At 40.5% G+C, this 23,434-nt stretch overlaps 1 protein-coding gene across 1 annotated transcript in view; it reads right to left on the reverse strand.

Annotated features, from left to right (window-relative positions):
• The window catches only part of LOC111246225 (lysosomal alpha-mannosidase-like), an 89,709-nt gene that overhangs the window by 30,160 nt on the left and 36,115 nt on the right, over positions 1 to 23,434 (reverse strand). The window contains exons 5-7 of the mRNA XM_086977797.1: positions 23,104 to 23,206; positions 10,815 to 10,964; positions 5,197 to 5,390 (exon numbers count right to left, since the gene is read on the reverse strand). Coding sequence (XP_086833923.1) covers positions 5,197 to 5,390; positions 10,815 to 10,964; positions 23,104 to 23,206 — 447 coding nt within the window. The remainder of the gene's footprint in view (positions 1 to 5,196; positions 5,391 to 10,814; positions 10,965 to 23,103; positions 23,207 to 23,434) is intronic.

The following is a 23,434-nucleotide window of genomic DNA, read 5'->3' on the forward strand; positions in this document are numbered from 1 at the left end:
ACTACTGCATATGTGGCACGCATGATGGCTAACATACTCCTAGAACGAGATCAAGAGCGACTAGAGTTATTTTTCCACCATCTGCTATTTCGTCAACGTGAGTATAAGGAGGCTTCTATATAATCGACACTATTCTACGATTTTGTGCCTTCGGTCTTCTTGTGATTTATTTTTTTTACCACACTTTTGGCAGGCAATTTTGGCAGAGTGATCTCACGTTCCTTGTTACCTTTAGTATGAGCGACATAGTGACAAGAAGGTGGAAAGTATACTTAGATTAGGATCGACCTGTTTATATACGCCTTACTTTTGCACATGCTTCTAGTCCATATGTCGTGTGACAATAGCCGGCTGTGCCCTAACATAGGCTGCTTACACATATTAAGGTTCAGGGGCTGAAGGACTGACTGGGCCGCCTCGCACCATCGGACTTAGGGGAAGCTTGTCTAGGGCCCATGAGCATTATTTCTCATCGTGTACTAGCTAGTGTTGTCGTTAGAATGTTACTCTATTTATATAATGTATTTACGTCCACCGTTTTGCAGCAAAAATCATGTTGGGTGTGTTGATAAGGTATTGCAAGTATCAGTTAAACGAAAGCATACGCTCGCAAGTACCCGATACAGATTGCCATGAGTAATAGTATTAAATGGCTGCTATTTGTTAGTCAACCCGAAGCACAGTAGAGAGGACGGCGCATATGTTGGAATGTGAAAATTTCATTGAATATTTCTCGTAACAAATTAAAAGTTTTGATGAGAAGTCGATCACGTGACAATTAGACTCTTGCCTGTTAAAGGCTGGCCCTTAGTCCTCTGGAGCTCCCATTATTCAAAGTGTTTGAACTACTTCAAACGAGATCTACGGAAAGGACACCTTCAGAGAGCATTTTACAATTTTTCATAATACTCGCCTTTTTGCCATATTCAGAGCTGTTGATCCGATATATTCAAGTGGTATAAACGACTCTTTAATTTCTGTTCAGCACTCATTGATACCGTATATTTCGAAAATGGACAAAACGATGTTTCAATGATGTGGCTACGTTCTCTTCATAGATATCCACGCAGAGAGCCCTTTTCTCTAAACTGCATTAAACATATCCAATAGTTCTTGGGATACAAGAAGATGCCTCCAAGCATATCTATTAAGTACCATATAAGACTTCACAAACAAGTTCAATTATCCTGCGTAAGGAAGTTAGAAGTCCTACAGAAATCTGCTCTGTGCAATACCAAACGTTTACAATTTTGCTAAGAACTGCTTTCGGATGGCTTGCGAACTTCTAAAAAAAATCCAAAGGCTGTTGATTTGTTCAGGCCACGTCTAATTTAACAATGGCTGTTAGCCATTAACCAATTTAAAGCGAGGGTCACAGGATTGATATATTCCGATATTTTTATATAGTTAAAGCATGCCAATCCCAGTAACTTTTGACTCGTTTATGAAGTGCAAAGCATTTAATGCAACAGCGTCTCTACATGACTATCTCAAGAGCGTAACGGGACCTCAAATACCTAGTATAAACTCAATCTTGATTGTATCATTTTTCTAAAACTTCTGACCACCTTGAAGAACGTCCAATGTATTGGTTACCCTGACATAAACGTTTATGCAACGCCATGAAACATTTATTTTCCTAACGTTTATTATTTGTCTTTGGAATCCGCATTGCTAGAAAGTAGGATTCTGCTTTGACCACATACGCTTCTCTTCGGAATCCTCCGAACGGATTATGAACACCTGGTAAGTTGGAAAGGCACACACATTATACTGTTTTTGAAATGTTAGGTAACAACTTTATTGCCTCCTGAATCGATAGTTTACCCATCAGCTTGGCGCCATTTGTTATAAATCGATCTTCAGTGCCCTACGATTCTGCTGATGACTTACGTTTTGTCTGTGGGGGCGGTTTGGCAAAGCAGTGTTTGTATTTTCACCGCTGCTCATAAATCCCTTGGCATACATTCTCAAACTCTAGTCACTGGTTACGGATAAAACGCGCAACGACAGCTGGCAGTCGATAGATTCGTTTATATCTGCTATAAAATGTAAATATTTCGTTGGCTAGCACGTGAAGTACCGCTGAGCTTTTTGTTGTGAAAAAGCAACGAGCTTTGTATAAAAAAACTTCGAATCTCACGTAAACGTAACATCTCAAGCCCGCAGTCTGCTACTTTTTAAATCTGCTACCTCATTTACGTCTACATTTAGATTAGAACATTGTACTCATCGCTTACCCATTTAAAATCCCCACTAAATCTTAAAACATCAATTCACAAAATTCGATTTTTAGGAAATGTATTGCTTGCTCACGGCCGTCGTCAGCGTTCCTCGCACCATTGCCTTAAACCTCTATTCTTCATTTTTGCTCTGAAAATCTTACTGAATCCATTGTCCCAAATATAAAAGAACATTAAACAGCTAACGAATTACGCTTCAGGAACTTTATAGCCGCAACGCTATAAATCAGACCGTACGATCATCCAGGCGTTGCAAAATAACACATATATCTATAACTCTCCGTCTAAGTCGTAAACATGCCGACCGCGACCATGATTAACTGTATCAAACGCATCTCATTGAAATTTTGTATCCGATTTTATCTATGTAACCACAAGAGTGGAGCCGTAATTCGGGGCATCTCAGCAAACAGCTTATTATGTAGCCTTGACCATCGTCTTGTATATCCTCCTTTATTTACCCGTTCTATTTGTAATGGTTGACACAGTGCACCAGAAAAAAAACGCCAATCAAACAGGACTATTCAATGCTATCTGCGTACAAGCGTATAGTATATAACTTCTCCGATATCCAAAACGCACTTCCTCTTTAGCCGCTTCGAAATTTTACGTTTCTTATACGTTTTGTTAGCAGCTGCTCTGCGCTCGCTTGTTTCCATGAATAGCAGCGGAGAGGGTAACCGAGAGGGTGATTTTCGTAGTTGTGTTTGCTCTAGAGCGTTTTGTTCAGGACGTAGCAAATGAGTTACCCAGCGAATAGATTCGGATCCATTCACGTTCGGTTCGAGCAGATTTCGAACAACTGGCGAATCAGTGATGCCATTAGTCTTTCTCTATGTATATACATAATGAAGAAATCGAAAACTAGGCTTCGACGAACTTCGCAGGGGACGGCACGAGGTGACGGACGCCGTCACTGCCAAATGAATTCTTACGAACTACGTACGAATAGTATGGCTTACTACACCTACCATTTCGTAGAACTTCGCTTGTTGCTATTTAGGAACTCTGCATAGCGGTCATTTAAGCCATTGGCCATCGATGGCCAAGTCGTGATCCAGTAGCCGAATCATTAATTGGGTGTAGCACGTTACAATTTACCTCGTAAGCAAGTCCTACAAAGTTGCATGGTAAAAACGACTACGGCATGTTCTCCATTGGAGGGTAGCGCCCAGAAAAAGAAATCGAACAAACGAAGGCTTCCAAGACATCGACACCTGACTAACGGATGTCCGTGTTCTCGTATTCAGCTTGCGGTAACTTGTAAATTGCGAGAGACGGAACAGAATGTTAGGGAGCAGTGAAAAGCGCTGCGAAAGCGTCTTACCGCAGAATAATGGAGACCAAAGCGAAAACAAAAAAAAGCACACCTTGCTCCTACAATATTCAAGGAAAGCAATTCCTCTAGCGCGACCGGCAAACATAACGAGCAGGCTAGATGCAAAGGGGAGGGTTTGGCAAAGCACACCCGGAGAAGGCAGAGTAAGCTGCCACAAACCCAACGAGATCCAGTACTCAAAGTTAACTTGCCTTACTCGTTGCCCCATCTGTTCTGCCGAAACGGAACAACGTGTATTGTGTGCCTCTCACTCAAATATTCCACGTACACAGCATACACCCTAACCTTTTCAACACAACACCGGTCAGTTCCGGGCATGCTGTTTTTCCCTCATCGTCACGGTGATTACGGAGCAGTAGATATAGCAGGAAAGAAATCGATGCGCCAAGTAGCAGCAGTATCAGCGGGATAGGCAAGTCGAGCGAAGAGATTGGGGCTCAGTAACGCACCGCTTCAAAATCTATCTCATGACAAGTGACATCGTAGCGGTAAAGAAAAGCCAACATGTGAAGACCCCATTATGTGCTTTTGCAATGCTGGAAGGAATGCCACCGCCTTCTGTGTCGCTTGCGTTTGGGCCGACTGGGGTGTCTGGACCAAGCCAACCCCCCTTTGCCACAAGAGGCCAACATTGTCAGCATGATAGTCATCATGTTGATGTCATCATCATTACCATAAAGACATAGACAAGTGAATCGATGTCAAACAAAGGGCATTGCTAAACCGCTCGCCTCAGCAGATATCCGAATGAAAGCCCGTACCCTCCTACGTAAAGACTCCAAACAATCGTCGCGGGAGCACTGGTGGTAGTAGGTGGTAGGGTGTAGCTGCTTAAACTGACAGAAGAGGTAGCGGCCGTAAGGGATCTCAAAAAGAGCTTGTTTTAGACGGTTTCAAGGGCCATACAGAAAAATCGATCCCACTGCTCTTACTGCCTTCAGCAGTGCTGGCCTGGGGGTTGATTTAGTAACGATCGCCCGTAGCACGTGGGAAGTTGCCAAGTGCATGCGGAGAACAATGGATTCCAGACGCAAAGAACGGCAAGCAACTATTTAAGGACACTGGGTCAAAGGAGTAGCCTGAAGGCCTCTCATTTTAACATGTTTAATAACCGCTGCTGGAAAGGACAACACAGTATCGGACAGCTATAGCCAGTTGCACGACAAAATAGGAGAAAGCAGAAAATGGACCAACCCGATTGCACCAGTATTGTTACATTTATTATTGATAGCAAAGGCGCACTAGGCAATGTTTAATGACTTAGAGCAGCATCCGAGAGCGTGCGTGCGTGAATGTATTTAGCAGACTACAAGCAGAAAATGTATGGCCGGATGTTTCAATAAAAAAAAGAAAGTTGAACCTGTCTAGCGCCACTAGAGGAATCTGCTTGTTATCTATACATCAAATACATTTGGCCTAGTTTTAAAAAAATTATGCATTACGTCTGATAAACCTGTCAGAATTTTACTTAATACAAAGCATTAGTGGATGACATCGAAATTAGCGGGTTTAAACAGCTCACGGAAAGTTAAATTGAAGTACGGCTTTGGTGTTATATAATCGATATAGTTCAGGATTGTCATAAACAAGTTTTGCTAATAGGTGGAAGCTTACCTTTCGAAAGATCGCTGCTTGCTCTGTAGAGTGTCCAAATGAATCTATTTGCCATCCGATCTTCGGACGACCGCACGCTCCGAACGTGTCATTAAGCCAGCGGGTTCCTATGGTCATCTCATCAATAAGAGCTGAGTAATGCGTAGCCGCCTCATCTGACATAGACCAACCTCCTGAGATGAACTCGAGACGGCCTGGAACAAACGGGACGGGATATAAGCAAACATATTTCTAGACAAATCTAGACAGAAGAATTACTGATTACGCCATCAGCTGAGACATACATGGTTTACTATGCGTAGGAACAAGAGCTGACGATTATGCAAGTCATTATAATTTAGATGAGGCTAACGCTGTCATTGGTATGGGTTCCCATGTACTTTTCTTCGAAAAATCTACCGCAAAGACACATTACAGAAAATGTGATAACTGAGTACTAGTGTAGTAATGTAGTTATTGATCTTTTAATATTTTTAATAAATACTATCGCCGAACGGGTTTTAAATTAGTAATTGCAACCTTTTTGAATGGAGAACAGTTTGACCTAAAAACTCCCAGATTAGGGATTTATTGGATGCAATGGTACAAGGTAATATTTGCTTCATACTAAGGTCCATGTGCCTTTCCGGCTTTTCGCGTTCACTCACCACTAATTTCGTTTTAAGCCACCTATCTCATTTTGCATTATAGCAAGCGAAATTGTTTAGAGATTCGTATTTATTTTCTTCCTAGACATGCCCAGTTTTCTATCCGTATCATACTCCAGTCGCAGCATATGAGCATATATTATGCTCCCTTTTTCCGTCGTTATGTGCCTATTTGTAAGAACAACTGGCAAGCTCACATATGAATGATTGTCCTACCAGGTACGGAACAAGACACACTGATCCACCCGTGTGCCGTTGATAAGTAGCAACGAAAAATACAATAACAATTTCGTTTTTATTAGTGTGATTCCCTCACTCGTGACTAATCAGTGCTGGCAATAGCCGGCATGGTACCTTCTGACCCCCCCCCCCCCCAGACTCTTTCCTCGTTTGCTCATTCGGTCTCTACTGTGTTACTTACTTAGTCCTGCTTATCTGGTAGCTACGTCCTTATCTCTTGAATCTTGTAATTGCTGTCGATATTGCTACTGTTATGAATATAGATACGGGGTGTTATCTGGGTTGAAGTCATGTCCGATCCATCGCAGTTAGGGCGACCGTCGCAACAACCTCGCGACGACTGTTGTAAAGCAATTCAAAAAATTACGCCATAGTATCGGCGGGGGTAGAACTACAATGCTGGATTCAAAGAGAAATTATCCACACTTACGATGATTGATGAACGGCTGAGGTGTCGACGGCCTTAGTAGTATAACACGGCTTGCCGCAAAAACGATCTGACTCTACGTCACGGAATGGGGCCGTAGGTCATGAAAAATTTGAAAAGAAGGTGATCTAGTGACGAGCAAGTGGAGAGACTGAAGAAATTAACCTATACAGGTATATACATAAATTTTACGTTCGATAACTCTTCCCGAATTCCGCATACCCTAATAGAAGTATGCTCGTTCTACTTCAAATAAAGGTACAACGATTTATTGAGTGATTCGTCGTTACCTTTGTTGAAATCATATATCGATAACGCGTTTAGTTAACTCACTTTAATCGTGTAGACATACAGGGTTATCGAATTTAGTATCGACCATCTCTGTAATTACCTGGCTGTAATTACACATCTCAGGTGATATGGATCGCGTTGGGTCATTTGAAAATTGACAGCTAGCCTAGGTAGATGAACTAGAATCTCTGGCACGCTTGTATTCAGACCCGACACAGAACGCCTTGAAGAACAGTGAAATTCTGAAAAATATTGCTATATTCTTCAATTGTTTATCATAAAAAAAAGGCTGCCCAGACCTGTAACACTTTGACTATTTAAACTCAAGATGCTTTATTAAAGAAGGTGGCCCAAAAATTTCCATGCGAACGATGCTCCTCGTAGAGGTCGGCCAACAAACGGCAAAAGACGGCGAAACAGTCGCCTGAGCAAGACCGACATGGCGATACGGCTTCTAGAAATGTTACCGCCAAAGAACTAGATTTTCACCAGCAAATAATGAAGTCAGTTTAAATAAAGCCGGTTACAAAAACAAGTCGAGGCATCTTGGTCAGACAAACTCTACAGAAATGCAACAGAATCGAACCATATTAAAACTGGTTGATGACTGGTAATGAAAAGTGGGTCGCATATGATAATAATGTGTGAGTAAAATGTGGGAAAACAATCTGTTGGAAAGTCCAGACTGACGGTGTCAAAGAAGTAGATGTTTTGTGCTTGATAGGATTGAAACGGAAGAGTGCATTATGAAGCGTTACCACTTGGCAAAACGATTGATCCGCAGAATTCTAACGAGCCGTTGAAACAGATTGCTCAGGACAAGGGAACAGCACAAATGCTAGATTACATACAAGTTATTCGAGAGGAATTGAAAAAATTTGCATGGACAGAGTTAATACCTCCGTCCTATAGCCCGGATTTCGCACCGTCAGATGAAAATCTATTTAGGTTTCGTTTCAGTGAGAGAGTACAAATATCACTTATCACAATTATTCGTCTAAAAACCTTAAAAAAAAAACTTCTACAGGGACAGGATTAGAATAGTACCAGAGAAATCGCAGAAAATCATCAATAAAAATGTTTAGTCATATTATACATGAATATAAATAATAGTAGCTTTAATTTTACCACAGAAACGATCAATATTTTTCGAGAACCCAATACATACGCATGTGTTAGTAAAAAAATCGTGCACTATGCGCACAGGGGTGTTTACTAATCAATAATATGGCCTGTGGTATTATTTGCGCCGTTAAAAAATTAAACTAGTTTTAAAAAATACTCTTTTCGTCATTTCACGACCATGCAAAATATATGAGAAACAACCATAGGTTCTAAAAAACCTACCCATATTATAACCATCTTAATCAAGCCCTATTTAAATAATGCCCTGTGGCCATTAGAAGTCTCATGTGCTAGGCCCGCTTTTCGAGTGTTCCTATTTCTTTTTTGTGCTCGTATAAAAAAGCGCACTTTTCTATGTAATCATAATAGTAGCCAATCCAGGACTCATATCGTTGTATTAACCTCTCGAAGCGTGGACAAACTACGTTATCGACATCTCTACTTTGGATTAGGGCGAAACGAGGCCCAAGGCTCCACCCCACCTGAAGGCATAGGGCAAGGGGATACTTTTCGACTTCTCGCGATTCTGCTCGCTACGAGGTTTGTCGCGTTTCAGGTCCTACCTTCCCCGGCTAACGGCTCCTGACAACATGAGTTAATAATTTATCCTGTCAAGAATTGGAGGAAGTCAGTAGAAAGGTGTTATCAACAGCAGTAGTGATGGAACCTCTGAAAGACACTAAACCACGTAAATCAACATTGTCACGAAAAACACACAGGCAGTATCCGTAAAAGTCTGGCAAAATTGGTAAAGTCATGCTCTATTTCAGTAAGAACATTATTAAGAAAGAAGATTTTCAGCTGAAGGGTATAAGACATACCGCTCATCGATTTCTTTAAACCTCACTACATTTTTCGTGCGTTTGCTTATTTCTGAACAAGGTAACGTGAAAACGTAAGTACTATTATGTCTAAATTAAGTAACATTCAGCTGCCTGAAAAGTGGTTATTTTTTAGTTTCATCGAAGATCAGCTAGACCATATGTACCACAGAGTGATACGTTTGCTGATAGCTATAATGACGGCGTTTTAGAGCCGAGCATCAACGCGGCCGGTGGACGAACCTAGGACTCGATAACGTTGTACACAATTGTAAGCTGCTGTATGAGGTGACCGGCAGCATTGATCGTATTAAGCCATCACGATACAATCTTACACTCGTAAAGCTGATGGCCAACATGACTTGAATCGTCTTCGTTCTTTTTTTGCTGCAACTGCTCAGTTGTAAACGGTGTCTAATGGAGTAAAGCTCCGAATTGGAGAAACGCTGGTGGACTGAGATAAGCAAAAACAGTGAGTCGGAGTTCTGATCCGAAAATTACTGACAGATGCTGAATTCATACAGCGGTTGCTAACTAAGAAACTAAGCGTACACGATTGAAACCTTTTTCAAACTCTACAATATGTGCCTCCTCTTCAGTCGAGATCTAGTTCGAACATAGAATTAGGTTAATCCCATAGGGCGTCTATACATATATATATATATACACAGTGTGTACATATATTTAAACTGTCCAAAAAGTTCTACCGGTATATATATATATATATATATATATATATATATATATATATATATATATATATATATATATAGCGTTGTCCCATCCCGATTGATGTATTTCTTTCGTCTAAAAAGTTAGGGTTGTCGTTATTTTTTTGTATATCGATCAACGCTTCGAGCTTGTTCTCCGTCCATAAATCATGATCGCAAATGGGCTCATTGTAATTTTTGCCTTTACCAGCGACGCGCCAGATAGACGCTAGGTAGTAGAATGCGTGAATTAGAATAGATAGACGGAATAGCTAGAAGAGATACACGGAAGAGCTAGGCTAGAGTTCTAATCAACAGCGACATTGCTTGGGGGGAAGGGGGAATATTTATGGACAATAAAATAGAATGCGCAATTTGCTTTTATGCTAAAAATAAGGTTAGTAAACTGAGCAGACGTGTGTTTATGTTTTAGATGTAATTTATAAATAAAATATGTGTGTAAAAAACGGCAATAGAGTCACACACAGAAGGCAATTGTCACGATGTAACTATTGTTATTAATGATATCGCTTTGATATTATTATCATGATTATAACATTTTGACATATACAATTTAAGCTCATTATAATATATGAATATACTTTTAAGTATATAATTATTTAATCACTTGGTGTTATAAACATCCAGATAATCGCGTTCGTATTGAAAAATTTACACATAGTGTTGTTTGCCCTTTGGTTATAAAATTATCGTCGCTAATCGAAATTAAGTTTTCGCACTGCAACAAACTCACCATACTAACAATACTAACTCAAGCAAAACGTTATACGATATTCGAGTTGGGCATTTAGAAATATGGGTGCAGAATATTCGGCCCTGTATTTTTGACCCACTCGTCAAAAAGCATGTTGGGTAAAGTAAGTTGAGTGTAATCGTCTCCTCACAACGGCTAACGGGCGATCTATCCTACCGCATAATTAAAGCATGCGGTGACTAATTTAGATAAGTTTATCGCTAGCAGGATCACTGCTTTCGTAGCAAACTGAACATCTTTTCGACCGCGGTGAATTATCGGACGGCTTTGAATTCAGCCCAGCCCCGATTTTATTGTATGGAACTAAATACGTCTTGAAGGCCAATAAAATCAGCTCATCTGAGGCAATATTCGTTGAAGCTTCGATCGAAGAAAAGTAAATAGTGAATTCCTAGTTTTCGACTTAATATCAACCGTGAGCGTAGCTTTTCTAAGGATCACTTGGATCGTTCATGCTGCACGAATTTAGCTGGTCGTTCGACAATCGATGAGCAGCTGTCGGGCAGACGCCAATGTAGACCAACAACCGCTTTAAACGTACCCCAGATTTCCTTCTCGTTAGCAAACTGATAAGCACTGTACCTGAGTGAACGAGATCTCGGACGATATTTTGTATAATGGCTGTTTGTTCATTCCACCATTTAGTGAAAAAAGCCATTTCGACATATATGAAACGTCGCTCTGGATCCTTTTGTAGCTCTTCGATAACGCTGTCCAAAATATACTTGACATCTGCAAGACAATACGACAAAACGATTAAATCAGGCAATAAATAACTTATACCTAATCACCAATTCTTTAGTATATATACTGGTTTATACAGCTATATGTCCCTTAAAAAATGTTGATGAAATTTAGTACCACTGCCAGTGGTTTTCAAATCCATACTCGAACTTTAATTCGTTGCAAAAACTCGTCTCATTTAAGTTCATTCCATAATTCCAAGTAATATTTTATTATCCTCCTAGAACCGATATTTTTTAGTAATTCACGCTTTTCGTTGTAGTTTTTTTTTACTGTGCAGTATATTTGTCCTATATTCTGCATTTATTACTATATTTAATCGGGAATTCATAGCCTTTCATATTAAGATGCTTCCCATTTGTTTTCCATTGCAACTTCATTTTGAAGAAGCATATTATCTTATATTCTTCCGTTGAGATCTTGGAGTAAAATTTCAAAATGAGCTAAGATCCCGCAAGAGTGCCAGCTATTTGAGTGGTTCCACGTTTCTGTCGAAGCGCGTCATTTTTGAAGTACATTAAAAGTGCATTCACACTATGAAGACTTATCCCAAGATTACCCTTTTATATTATCCTTTCGTTATATGTTGCACTTAAGATGCCTATAGACCGAAGACATTTTGTCAAGAATACGCGCAGATGACCTTCACATATTTGGTAACGCCGTTTGTTCCCTAATTCACTTTTCTATACTTAAGTTGTAAAAGGTTGTAAAGGTACTTCACAGACAGAAAGATCAAAGCCCAGCATAAAACGTATACTAAAACGTCTAACTGAAAATTACGCAGTATCACTTCGAAGTTTTTTTCACACATATTTTTTTCGTTAATAAGATGAAGTTGATGCTCGTGCAAAGTGTCGCACAAGCATACAAAAGGGACAATTTGTTGTTAATAACAATGACTACTATTATTTTACGTTAAGAACATGCATGTAGTGCGCTCAAGTAGTAGAATTTATTGCATGTTTCTTTTCTTATATTCTATACTCGATGACTGGTTTTGAATAAAAACGGTTAAAGTATCCTTATTACAAGTTAAACACGCCCGGTCGCATCAACTAATTCATCCACCGGCCGTTTTGGATATGGTTCAAGATCCATCTTTTGCTTCTACGAAGACGCCTCCTCCTTGACGCAGACTCTACCGGGAAACCTCATCAGAGAAAGGAAAAATAGTATCTGTCACATAGCCGTATACTCAACTCCTCTCACCCACAAAAGACTTCAGCCTGCGGTTTAAAAACCGCAGGCTGAAGACATTTTTCTCATGGCCTAGTTCCTCCCATTATACACCAGGCAGCTTAGGACGCTCTTGTTTATGTAATTTCACCCAATGTTCTCGCATAGTCCTCTTCAAGAGAAATGACCGCGCAGACCGGTGTAGGGGGAGAAAGATAGTTTGTCAATACAGTCAGTTAGTTTTTTGTTGTTTACATCGTTCCTTGGTTTATTTTCTTTCTGTTTCTCTCTATCGCTTGCTCAGATAATGATAATAACGACGATAATATCGCAACATAGGCATAATACATTACGACATAATCCACCAAGAATTGCCAGAGGCGCAGGCTGAGATCGCTGTTGACTCCAGGGTCACATTAGCCTTAGCCAAACGACGATGTGGCAACAAGGGAATGATTTCCGTTCAGAGTTCTAACTTGACTGAGAAGAATTAAAGAAGCTTACGGAGGTCAGATAAGAATGACACAGAAGGAGTTTGAGTTTGGGGACCGTTTGTACTGTTGTTAGGCGGGGTCCGTTAGGGACAAAGAAAAAGACAGGGCTTAAAATCCAAGTGGGAGAGCCGTTAACAACTTGCTAGATGTGAAATAGCCTTCTCTATTTCACTTGCTACCCACTTACGTGCAAAGCGAATTCATCGGTCGGTTGTTCCCTATCTACACAGAGACGCTGATTCGTTCGTGCACTTAGGCTCATCAGTCCGATGCAGTGAGATGCAGAAGATGGAAGGGGCATGGGGTAATAAGCCGGCCGGGGGTCTAAGCTGAGCGTAGCAGTCAAACAGAGGCGCTAAATGTTACGTTTGAAAAAGACAAGTTCCACCATCGCCAGACGCATTATTAGGACCGTGTAGCTAATCAGGTTGATGAGTACCATAATCTGCTGTAATAATGATGATGATCCAGGCCGCTGTATTGAATCCAGTGAACTTTGTGACTGCGACTCGCATTTGATCGCAGAATTAGTGAAACGGCTGCTGTCAAAGCTGAACTCGTTCGACTCTGATATACGCAGCAACCTTTGTTTGTAGGGAACGAAAAGCGGTCAGGAAGGTTATGTACTGAGTCATTTAAACTAACTTCAAATTACTCTTACTATTATTTTCAGAAGCTGAGTATCTTTTTATAACGATCTCTAATATATGATATTAGTGGACCTAGTGGATCTTTATCAAACATAAACAAAGTTAGATATCGTAAGGGGTCCAAGACCGATAGCGGCACTATTCGACTTAGTTTGCCTTTCTTAATTTCGAAAAGTTTAAGTACTTCATTCAGTGTTTGGGTCAGCAGAATCAGTAATTGTGTATTTCTCTGCTTTACGTATAGGTGGTGTGCTCGAAAAATACCAACTGCAATAGCCCTGTTTAATAGATGATTATTCAACATGGCTCTTAGACAGATGCGTCAGACAAACGCCATTTTTTTTTTTTTTTTTTACATAACAGCAACTTTTCATAATGGAGCAATATCGAAATCTGTTTATTATTTTACGGATGACTATGTAGACTTGTTTTATTTAAAAAATACATCGAATATTTTTTTGGAAAATAAATGTGACTTACGGTAAGTTGTATACAGCGTTAGCATTCGTATATATTCCAAGCTGAATAATATAAATAGATATCACAACATAAAAAAACGTGTACATAATTTGAATACGACCCTATACACACAAAAAAAACTTTTTACATGCTTTTTTCTTCTAGCAATGATTCAAAAAACATTACCAGCTCTCTATACACGGTCACGCTTCATTCTTAACGTTCAAAGTGCCAGATTTTTCTGAATCAATGGGTATCTCAAGAGATGCCATGGATTATATCGGGCAGGACCCTATAGGAATGGAGTGTGTTTAACGCCCTTTAAAAGTCACGTCTGATTCTTGCGCTTGACGATAACTGCGGTTCAACACCTTACTGACCCCATTATTCTGTCCGATTCAACGCTGGCAGCCCCTTAACTGCAAGGTCGCATAGGAAATCCTGCAATAAAATGAGCACATATTTTCACTGTTTCACATCTCCCATAGAGCGCGTCATCCTAGTGGTATCTTGATGACAGCGTAGCACGTTCTGCTCAAAGGAGTAGCAATTTTACAATGCTAGCTTTATGCGTACATCGTGCATCTAACTGGACATGAGGTGTACTAAAAACACGCCGGCACGCACAAACACAAATTATGAGAAATAAGACAGCGTTGTTTGCACGTCGTATAGTCTGAGTACAGTCAGCGAGAAAGATATTACACGCACGTATTACTACTGTCTAGGACACATAATCTTTATAAAAATTACCTCCAAAAGCTTTTTGTGGCTTGTGGCACCTATAGGACCAAATTTTTTTCCACTTATAAATCGTCCTCTTACAAAGCTTTACATTTAGACAAAGAAAACTTCGTTTGCAACCTTCGTTCACCTTTAGAACGGTTCAAATTAGATGAAAGCAAACACTTCTTCTTAGACGATAACGAGCGGAGATCTACATAGCTCAACTTAAACTTACTAATAGGATCTTGTTATGTTAAAGATATTTATCGCTGAATAGAGATAGTGCTATTTAGGGGAGGGCTAATTGGACCTGTTTAGTGAATCACAATGAATGAAAAATATATTTTCCATAACTTTTTACTGTTAGAGGTTACCTTAAGATGTACAAACAAGGGGGTCAATGTATTTCCTTTACGGACGACTCATCTGACAGCAAACCCGGAGCCTGTTGTTGTTTTGCTGAATATTCCTATAGGCATATAATAGTGTTCGGTAGCTAAATATATGGCAACTGAACTATTTACCTTTTCTCGTAGGAAATTCCATTGACGGAATCTTCTGAGGAAGAAATCTTAGATAGCCAGACATCTTCTCGCTTCGCATCTCTGTCTATAGTATCGTAATTTACTATCAGATAACTCCAAAAATAAACTGAGCGGATCTTTCGATTTATGGCTTGGTCTCGACCGGAACAGGTGAGGCAAGGGACGACAGCGCAATTGGAAGAGATTATATATATGTTTCAAGTTGTACGATGGGTGCTGTTATTCGAACAACTGGCTGGTAACATTAAGCGGGCCGGATGCTAACCCTCGATTTTGAACCTAGGTTATAACGTGTTCGTAAGCTGGCATTCCCGAATTTGTACCGAAGGCAGCAGCTTGCCCAGAAAGTGCCTTTCTCTTTTCTGATATCATACCTGTTTATTCCTTTCATTACGTTTGCTAATTATGTACGGCCAGGGATCGCTGGTCCAGGCAGCGCATGTTACGTATGGCAATACAGGGCGTGTGAAATGCCGATTTTTCAGTACACATTAATCTCTGTTAGAGACAAATATTATCAAACCGTTCCAGATAGACTATGCTAAATTGGTGAGCACCATTCGATAAGTACTTAGCCCTTGCAGGGTAAAAAGTATTTGTGGTAAGCGAGTCCACAAATTTCAAATCTAGATTTAAATTAATAGGAGTGCATGCGCTGCAAACGAGGCTATAGACTGGCGAATCTTAAGGTTTTTCAATTAAAACGACTTTAGTTTTGCCTGTGTGCACTCAATGGAAGTTTAAATGATGCGTTGAGGTCGTATCTCCCTCTACTTCACTTCATTCACTGCCAGTCGTTTCTTTAATGGTGCAATGCAGCCCAGCAACAGGTATTGCTACGACCTTGAACGAAATTTAACTAGCTTTTTCAACAAACGTTGCTCAATATTGCACCCGTAAACAAATGTATGTATTTAGCTTAAAATATTATGCATGTCTTCCTTTGGACATGGGCTTGAGGAAACTTAAAAGGTCTGTGGTCTAGGTGGAGATTGAACGGGTGGAGCTTAAACTTTACTTAGGCCTCTAAGCGTACGCGTGCATCAGTCGTCTTGTTTGTGTTATTTTCATAAAATGCTAAACATCATACACTATCACCGTTGTTTGTTGGCATTATATTATCATTAGGGTTTATAAGCATCCGTAAGTCACCTTGTTGCTTTTTATTGAATATAAGTACGAAGAATATACATACATATTCTTCATACTTATATTCAATAAAAAAGAATTTAAGTAATTTGATTTTGCCTTGCGCTGTCCTATATCAGACAGCATGAAGACAGGACTAGGATGCTACTTAAGTTCAATTGCATACGCGAAATGCCATTTAAAGTTCCTGCTATATTAGATAATCGACTTCGGCTGTTTTACGTTGATTTCTACTGTCGCAAACTTGTAGTACGTCGCAAATAGAATCCGTCCCATGAAAACATTGTGATGGAATTTCGACCACACTGAAGGCTATCGTATATTGACTTCATTTCGGTTCAAATATTGGATTGAATCAGATCACTACAATCGAGTCCGACCAAACTGATCTGAAAGCATCTTATTTTCTTAGCGTCAAGCTAGCACTAAACAGGTAAGTTTCGCGTCAACTCGGCCATGTTCTTGAACCACCAGACTACCTTGTTATGCGTTACACAGTTCACATCCGCATAGTCATTCATTCAATCATCACCGTTACCATTATCGATATTATTGAGATGACTTTTCATATGTTAACATGTTATCTATATTGATGGCGGGCAAAATCGGAACTGCACGATCCAGGTCATCCGAACAGATGTGCCAGAACTTCACGACAACGAGACAAATCTGGTGAATGTTATGGTGGTCAAGAAACCCATTGAATAGTTATTAGATGTTACTACGGGAAAGTTGAAGTCAAATACAGTAAATCCTCGCCGCTAACTAATTGTCATCACCTCACCTGAGATTAGGCTGTCACAAGCGAATACGGCGGGCTCAAAAACTGAATAACTTTTGAATTATTCGGGCTAAAATGCTTCTTTGTGTGTTTTAAATGTGCTCTCCGTTATTTATTATATACTTGTCTCAGGGCTCTGGCCGCTTTTGAGCAACTTCAACATTTTCCCTGCTCCTGGTTTCTCGAAACAGATCGATAACGGGATATGCTTACCCGCCAGCTGCCCCTATTTAGAGCATGCAGAGACCCGTAATGATGCGGACCCAGACTGAAGAAGGAGGCGGATTTCAACCCACGTTAAATATTTCCTTGCCCAATCTAGGAAGTAACTCAGACATGTAGCTGAAATCTCTCGTTGTCAGTGACACGCCAAATAACCTCACTGTAGGTCAATACCTTACGTCAGATCCTACTCGACATTGTTACCGAGCTCGATTTCTCTTCAAGACCACGGCATCCTGCTTTGCCGGTTAGCTGTAGAGGTTGAAACAGGCCTCGTCTATAGCGACTGTATCCTTTAAGCATGATTTTTGTTCATTAAAGGTTTGTAGACTGCACGTGGAATACACCACTCACATTTCCAACAATTCAACTTTTCAGTATATCGTTTGTAGTTCTGGAACACGTTGCACGCGAAATGCCAGTTCTGTTCGAGAGAGCCCTTAAATGCCAAGTTCTACTTTGGTAAGTAGCCTCCTCAATAGCAGCAACGCGATTTTATACGATTGTATTAGGACTTCACGCGCGACGTGCTCCGTCTATTTTACCTCACATACGGTAAATAGCTGCTCAAAAAACAAAACTGTCGTATGCGCGAGTTAAACGCTAGGAGGTCACATTGATGAGCTGTTCTACAGCCAACATCGGTCTGGCGTACCTACCCAAAGCGACCTATACCCTCTGCATGATACCGTTGAATAGCACAGTGGACCAAGCATGCAGCTGAGTTGTCCTCAACTCTGACATACCCTTCTCACGCAGTTGCTGACGGCTAAGTCTGACTATAATGCGTCAACTGCAACCACACTAGTACTGCTAATACAACTGAGACATCAGTTAGTAGTGAAAGTGCTTAATGAGGCGTGGAAATGCTACCATATCACACCGGATACGACCACGTCACGAAGCAGCTCGTCTCGAACAGACGTGTAGTGCGTTTCTAACTTCTCTGCTGCTTTTAACTTCTCTAATTCCCTTTCTGCTGCTTCTGTTGCCCACGCTGCGATGAAGAAGGGGTGGCGATGTCCTTTCGCATTCTGTCCACTTCACTCTCACGTATAAGCAACCCAGGGCTTAACGGTCGCTGACTTTCCAGTTTCATTCTACTACAATCAACGGCAATAAACAGTTTGTTGCAGTCGAAGTGGATTAAGAAGACAGCTACTTTAGATCGAGTCGCGGCGGTTCGAAGTTTGTCTGTGTGCGTGTGAATTTCTGCCTATGTGCGAGTGCGGGTCTACATTACTTGTGAGCCATCTATGTCAAATCCGGACAAGACAACAAATGAAGACAAAAAGGTTATGGAAGTACTAAAACTTGGTTCCAAGGGGCGGGCAACATGGGCTGTCTCGTCTGTTACTCACAAAGGCTAGTAACGGACACTGAGTAGAGTCGGAGGAGTCGGATGGATGGGGCAAAAATACAACCCAGTACATAACATGGCAGTCGTATCGTTGCTACTGACTAGTGCGACGGGGCGGTGGGCAAATCAATAACTAGGTGTCTCCTAATCGCCGAATCACCTTACCGTTGGATCGTAAGGACCTACCAGTACGATAGCGCTTATATGTCTTTCCCGATGCTTGCGGTTTCATATATATATATATATATATATATATATATATATATATATATATATATATATATATATATAGATATGTGTATATTCAAATGTTTCCACTTGTCAAACATCCAATGATTCATTGGTTCATTCACCCTTCTAATTTTATCGATAACAAGGGACACATTACTCGAAAGTAACTTTCAATACATTTACTATAATCATCTAAACTAACATATAGAAGAATTCTTATTTTGAATTTTTGACTGTCAGATATCCGTCGGCCTTGTTGATTAATACTAGTTATATCAGGTCTTTTAGAACCAGTAATTTTCTGCTTTTAAAAACATCCAGCTTTAAATGTGCTTTATACTTTCAGAGATAGAATCGCGCGAATGATGCGTAAGATATAAGATCTTGTTGATTTCGTAGCGCAGAGGCCGTCTGCATTAACCACGTGGCTATTCGTGTAGGATATCAGGGTTTCTGAGTGTTGTACGCGCTCTAGTTCTGAGAACAAAGCTTCCTATTTTGTATCGCGAGCGAAATTCGAGCTTGGTAGTATATTGTATCAAAGCCGACGGCAGCCAACGCAAATATTCAAACATGATTTAGACTGTACTACGGATGGCTGACAATAAACCTGACAGACCTACCGGCTTTTTCTATGGACGTAAACTGTATATTTTTGCGTTGGGTATCCTTCTGCAAACTTCGGGCATTATATATACTATTGTAGTACCTAGCTAACAATTTTACAATGCCAAGACCTTGCCAGTCCAGTGAGGTCGATACTGGCTTATGTATTTGCACAAACCTGCGTTTATCCCATTTGATCACAAGGGGCGAAAGGGAATACAGCCCCAGCGATTAAACGAACCGCTCAGTGATCGGGGAAAACAGAAGCTTTATGCACTGTTTGCCGCGCTACAGCAGATCAGCACATGTTATTCCATCGAAACCGAATTAATAATGAGGAAAAAACTCGATAATTTAAGGGGGTCAGTAAATAAGGTCACCTCTTATGAAAACCACGAATATATATACTACTTACACATGAGTTCTGACGCTTAGAAAAAGTAACTTGTGTAATTTTTTTCGCGATTTAATTGAGAGTGTTGGTTGCAACTAATGATATGATGTTCACAGTAAGATTTTATACGAAATGATCAGTTATTTGAAGGCAAAAACAATAAACTCATCAACCTGTATGTATTCATTTATTACTCTCTACATTTCTATATAACTTCACATACTAGCTCTTGTTTAGTTAATCTTTATTGTTTATTGCCTCTCAGTGAAGTTCCTTCTTTAAACCCACTTAACATGTTTAACATAGTTGGCCTTTTAAGAACCAGAAGCCTTTCGATCGTATGATAGTTTGTCTTCGTTTTAACAAAAGAATACGTAGTGCGGTTAACGTAAAGTTTTCTGCACTGAACCTCGGCCATTTTTTGTTTGACATCTTTTCGGAATCACATTATTTCGAAGAACGCCAGCACAGGTTCTGCCCTAATTATCTAGATTTTATCCAGTAGCCCCATAATGCGGTAGAGTAATTATAGTAACAATATATTTATCTATCGCTCTTTGATTTACGCAAATTCCTAAATCAAATCTCAACCTTCACCTATGGTACAAAAAAGATGGCAAACGAATAGGTACTTGAGATAGCAAAAAATTATGGGGTAGCCTAGGGTCATACTGCCGCGTCCGTGATGCATACGGGTCAAAAGTGGCGCACAGGTTTTGTATCTCATTTCCCTTTAATCATTCGACAATTAGTAAAATTCGATCGATGACAATTCTCAATGAATTTGTTGTTCCAACGATAGCTGAGCCGATACTGAGTCCTGGCGTTATAGGGCAGTATTGCGAAAGTGCTTGTCCGAACTCCTTGACCTTTAATTTACTTCTACATGCTGCTTCTTGTTAGTCAAGATAGATCTCATAGCCTAACATGGTAACCTTGGCCGAAGATTTTCTACCATCGTTACCTCGGCGCTCTGGCCAGCGCAAAAACTGTATTGTCTATTATTGAACGTATTCCTTTCTATGAAGTCGTTCTTAGAGGTACATAAACAGCTTTATGAGCCAACCAGAGTTAGAAGACTGTTTCTCGCGAACCTCAATCCTTCCCCCGCCTTTACGAACTAGTATGAATACGACTATCTTGTAAGTGTATGTGAAAGTGCTTTAAATGATGTGGGAATCATGGGACACGGTGTAGCATCATGATCTACAGTCGCTGTTTTCTTATAGATTCGATGGTTTCTGCGATGTCTAAGGTCCGTGGCAAGGAAGCTTTTGGATAACTTAAGAGTCAATACAGTCAATGACAAGGCATGTATTACCATATTTGCTACTTTTTTTTTGCTCCCTTTCTACGCCTCTTGAGATAAGGAACAGCCTAGGTTTTTTGCAAAGAAGCAAAGCGGGCTTATGTTGAGTATAGAGATTGGTGGCAACCTGTTGCATAAACTTCAAAGGATTCGTAGAGTTCGAATGCAAGTGCTAATCTGCACGAGCTCTTTTGCCAGGCCAGCTTAGACCGCCGGAGTTTTTGCAATTCAGAGCTTTGCTGGGTCGTGCTGCAGCCAACTAGACTGGTAAATATTTATGTGACATGATTCTCAACTTATTCGGTATACTAGATAACGAATGAGATAAACCGGTCTAAGTTGTGCCGTATAAAGACACGTATGTCCGTGTTTGCATGGGCGGATCCATTTGTTGCTTGAATCAGCTACAAAACCCAAGTAAATTGAAAAGCATTGTATCAATAACAAGAATATAGGAAAAAGAAATAACAAGAACATAGGAGAACATAATATAGGAAGTTCTTATTTTATGCTGTGATTGTCGGATAAAACTTGATTTTTGAGAATATCAACAATTCCATCCCCACCGTGACGGAAGACTAGGGCCTTCTGGTAAACGAACACCAGGGTTAGCCCGGCTGAATTTTTACCCGAAGGGTATTGTCCCGTCCGATCTGTTCGTGTTTACCAGTACTATACTATCGTCCATGAGTTACCAGGCGCAGTACAGGGTAAGCAGGTCACGCTTGCTTACATCTCATCGTTGCCGTGAAACCCTTCCTTCTTGGGCTGATTTCGCTTTCGCGTCAATATATGCATGTGGGTCGTTATCAACAAATTTTAGCTCGAGAAAACAAAACCGCCGAGTAGACAGGAGCGGCGTGTCAAAACACCCCGACGGTACAGTTATGCAGATAGGATCCCTATCACCCTCTCACCCCCCTAGCACCTGCGCTAACAACAATCAAAGGTGGAGCAGCAGCAGCAGCGATAGCGACTGCATCAGTTAAAGAATCCCTTTTGAGTCTAAAGCTATCGTCCGGCTCCTCCCGATCCCGTTTTGTACTTAGTATGCCACGATGCCATTTCCTATCCTTCTGATAAGAGGCAAAACCGGCGGTAAAATGGCACAGGATCAGCTTGACGTTAGGGGCAGCGGTAGCAACAGGCGACGCGGATAATTCCTGTTAGGCCTTGTCGTACCTAGACGACAACGAAGGGAAGAAGTCTTCGATTTTTCTGTTCTCCTCGATCGCAAGCTCCGCCATATTTCCATCGCAGCGGCACACTCTCTAGAAGTTGCCAGTCTCGTTCTAGAGTGGTTCAGCTAACGAACCTCGTAAGCGAGAAGTATAACTTCTCTTGTAGTTCGATACATAGAGAATATTAAAATAAAGAGAGAAAGAGCGAGCCGTGAGAACAAAATTGCCTTCCTTTTCACGTGCTGAAGCTATTGAGGGGAGATTAGTTCGAAATACAGTACCTTGGCAAGAAACAGTAGCTGTCGTGGTAGTCGTAATGTAATAGTTGTAGTTAACACAACTAGAAGAACAGTTGTAGAACACAACTACAAAGTGTGCGCGGATGGCTTAGAGTATTAAAAATCGTCAAGAGATACGAAAGCAGATTGAAAAAATGTACTTCATTAATGAAGTACGCTTTTATGTATGTGATTTGTTCAGGCGTAATCTAAACATACACAATTCTAACATAAACGTATTATTTAAGATGCATTAGGTGAGAACCACAGTTATTCTGAACTACAATATTAAAACACCTCTTCGTACAACGGAGAAGCACCTTCTTGGTAAATTTCCTAACTGATTAAATTAAAATATCTAGTTGGCTGGAATTGTACCTTGACAAGAGGTTACAGGTGAGTGTTGAATATAGCTGGAAATTCGTCGGCCGCAACAAATTCACGGGTAAAAACACAGTTTATCATAGCTAACCTGGCCCCTCGTAGTATAACGCAAACATAAATGCACAATGGCTCAGCATGTGTAATTTAAACTCTGTCAATAAAGGAAACCAAATACTTACTGTATTCGTAGTAATGATCAACAGTATGAACCCAGCCAACATCGTCGTGGGTATGCGATATGATGTGGATGTTTAGGTGACCCTCCTTAGGTTTATGGCACGCCTGCAAGTGAAGGCAAAAGCGGAACGCAGAAGAATAGTTATGCCTATTTTTCCACAATCTGGTGATTTGATTTTCACAATCGGGAGATAAACGTATCTATTGATCACGCGTACATGTCATGGGGTACATTCTGTAAATAGATAGTAAACCTTGTACAAAAATCACTGTATGCAGACGGACAACGGCGACACTTAAAGCAACTGGAGACTGACTAGGGGAGTCCGACAA

Source organism: Varroa destructor, unplaced genomic scaffold (genome assembly GCF_002443255.2).
Source record: "Varroa destructor unplaced genomic scaffold, Vdes_3.0 BEIS01000001.1, whole genome shotgun sequence".
In the NCBI taxonomy this organism is placed as follows: Eukaryota; Metazoa; Arthropoda; class Arachnida; order Mesostigmata; family Varroidae; genus Varroa; species Varroa destructor.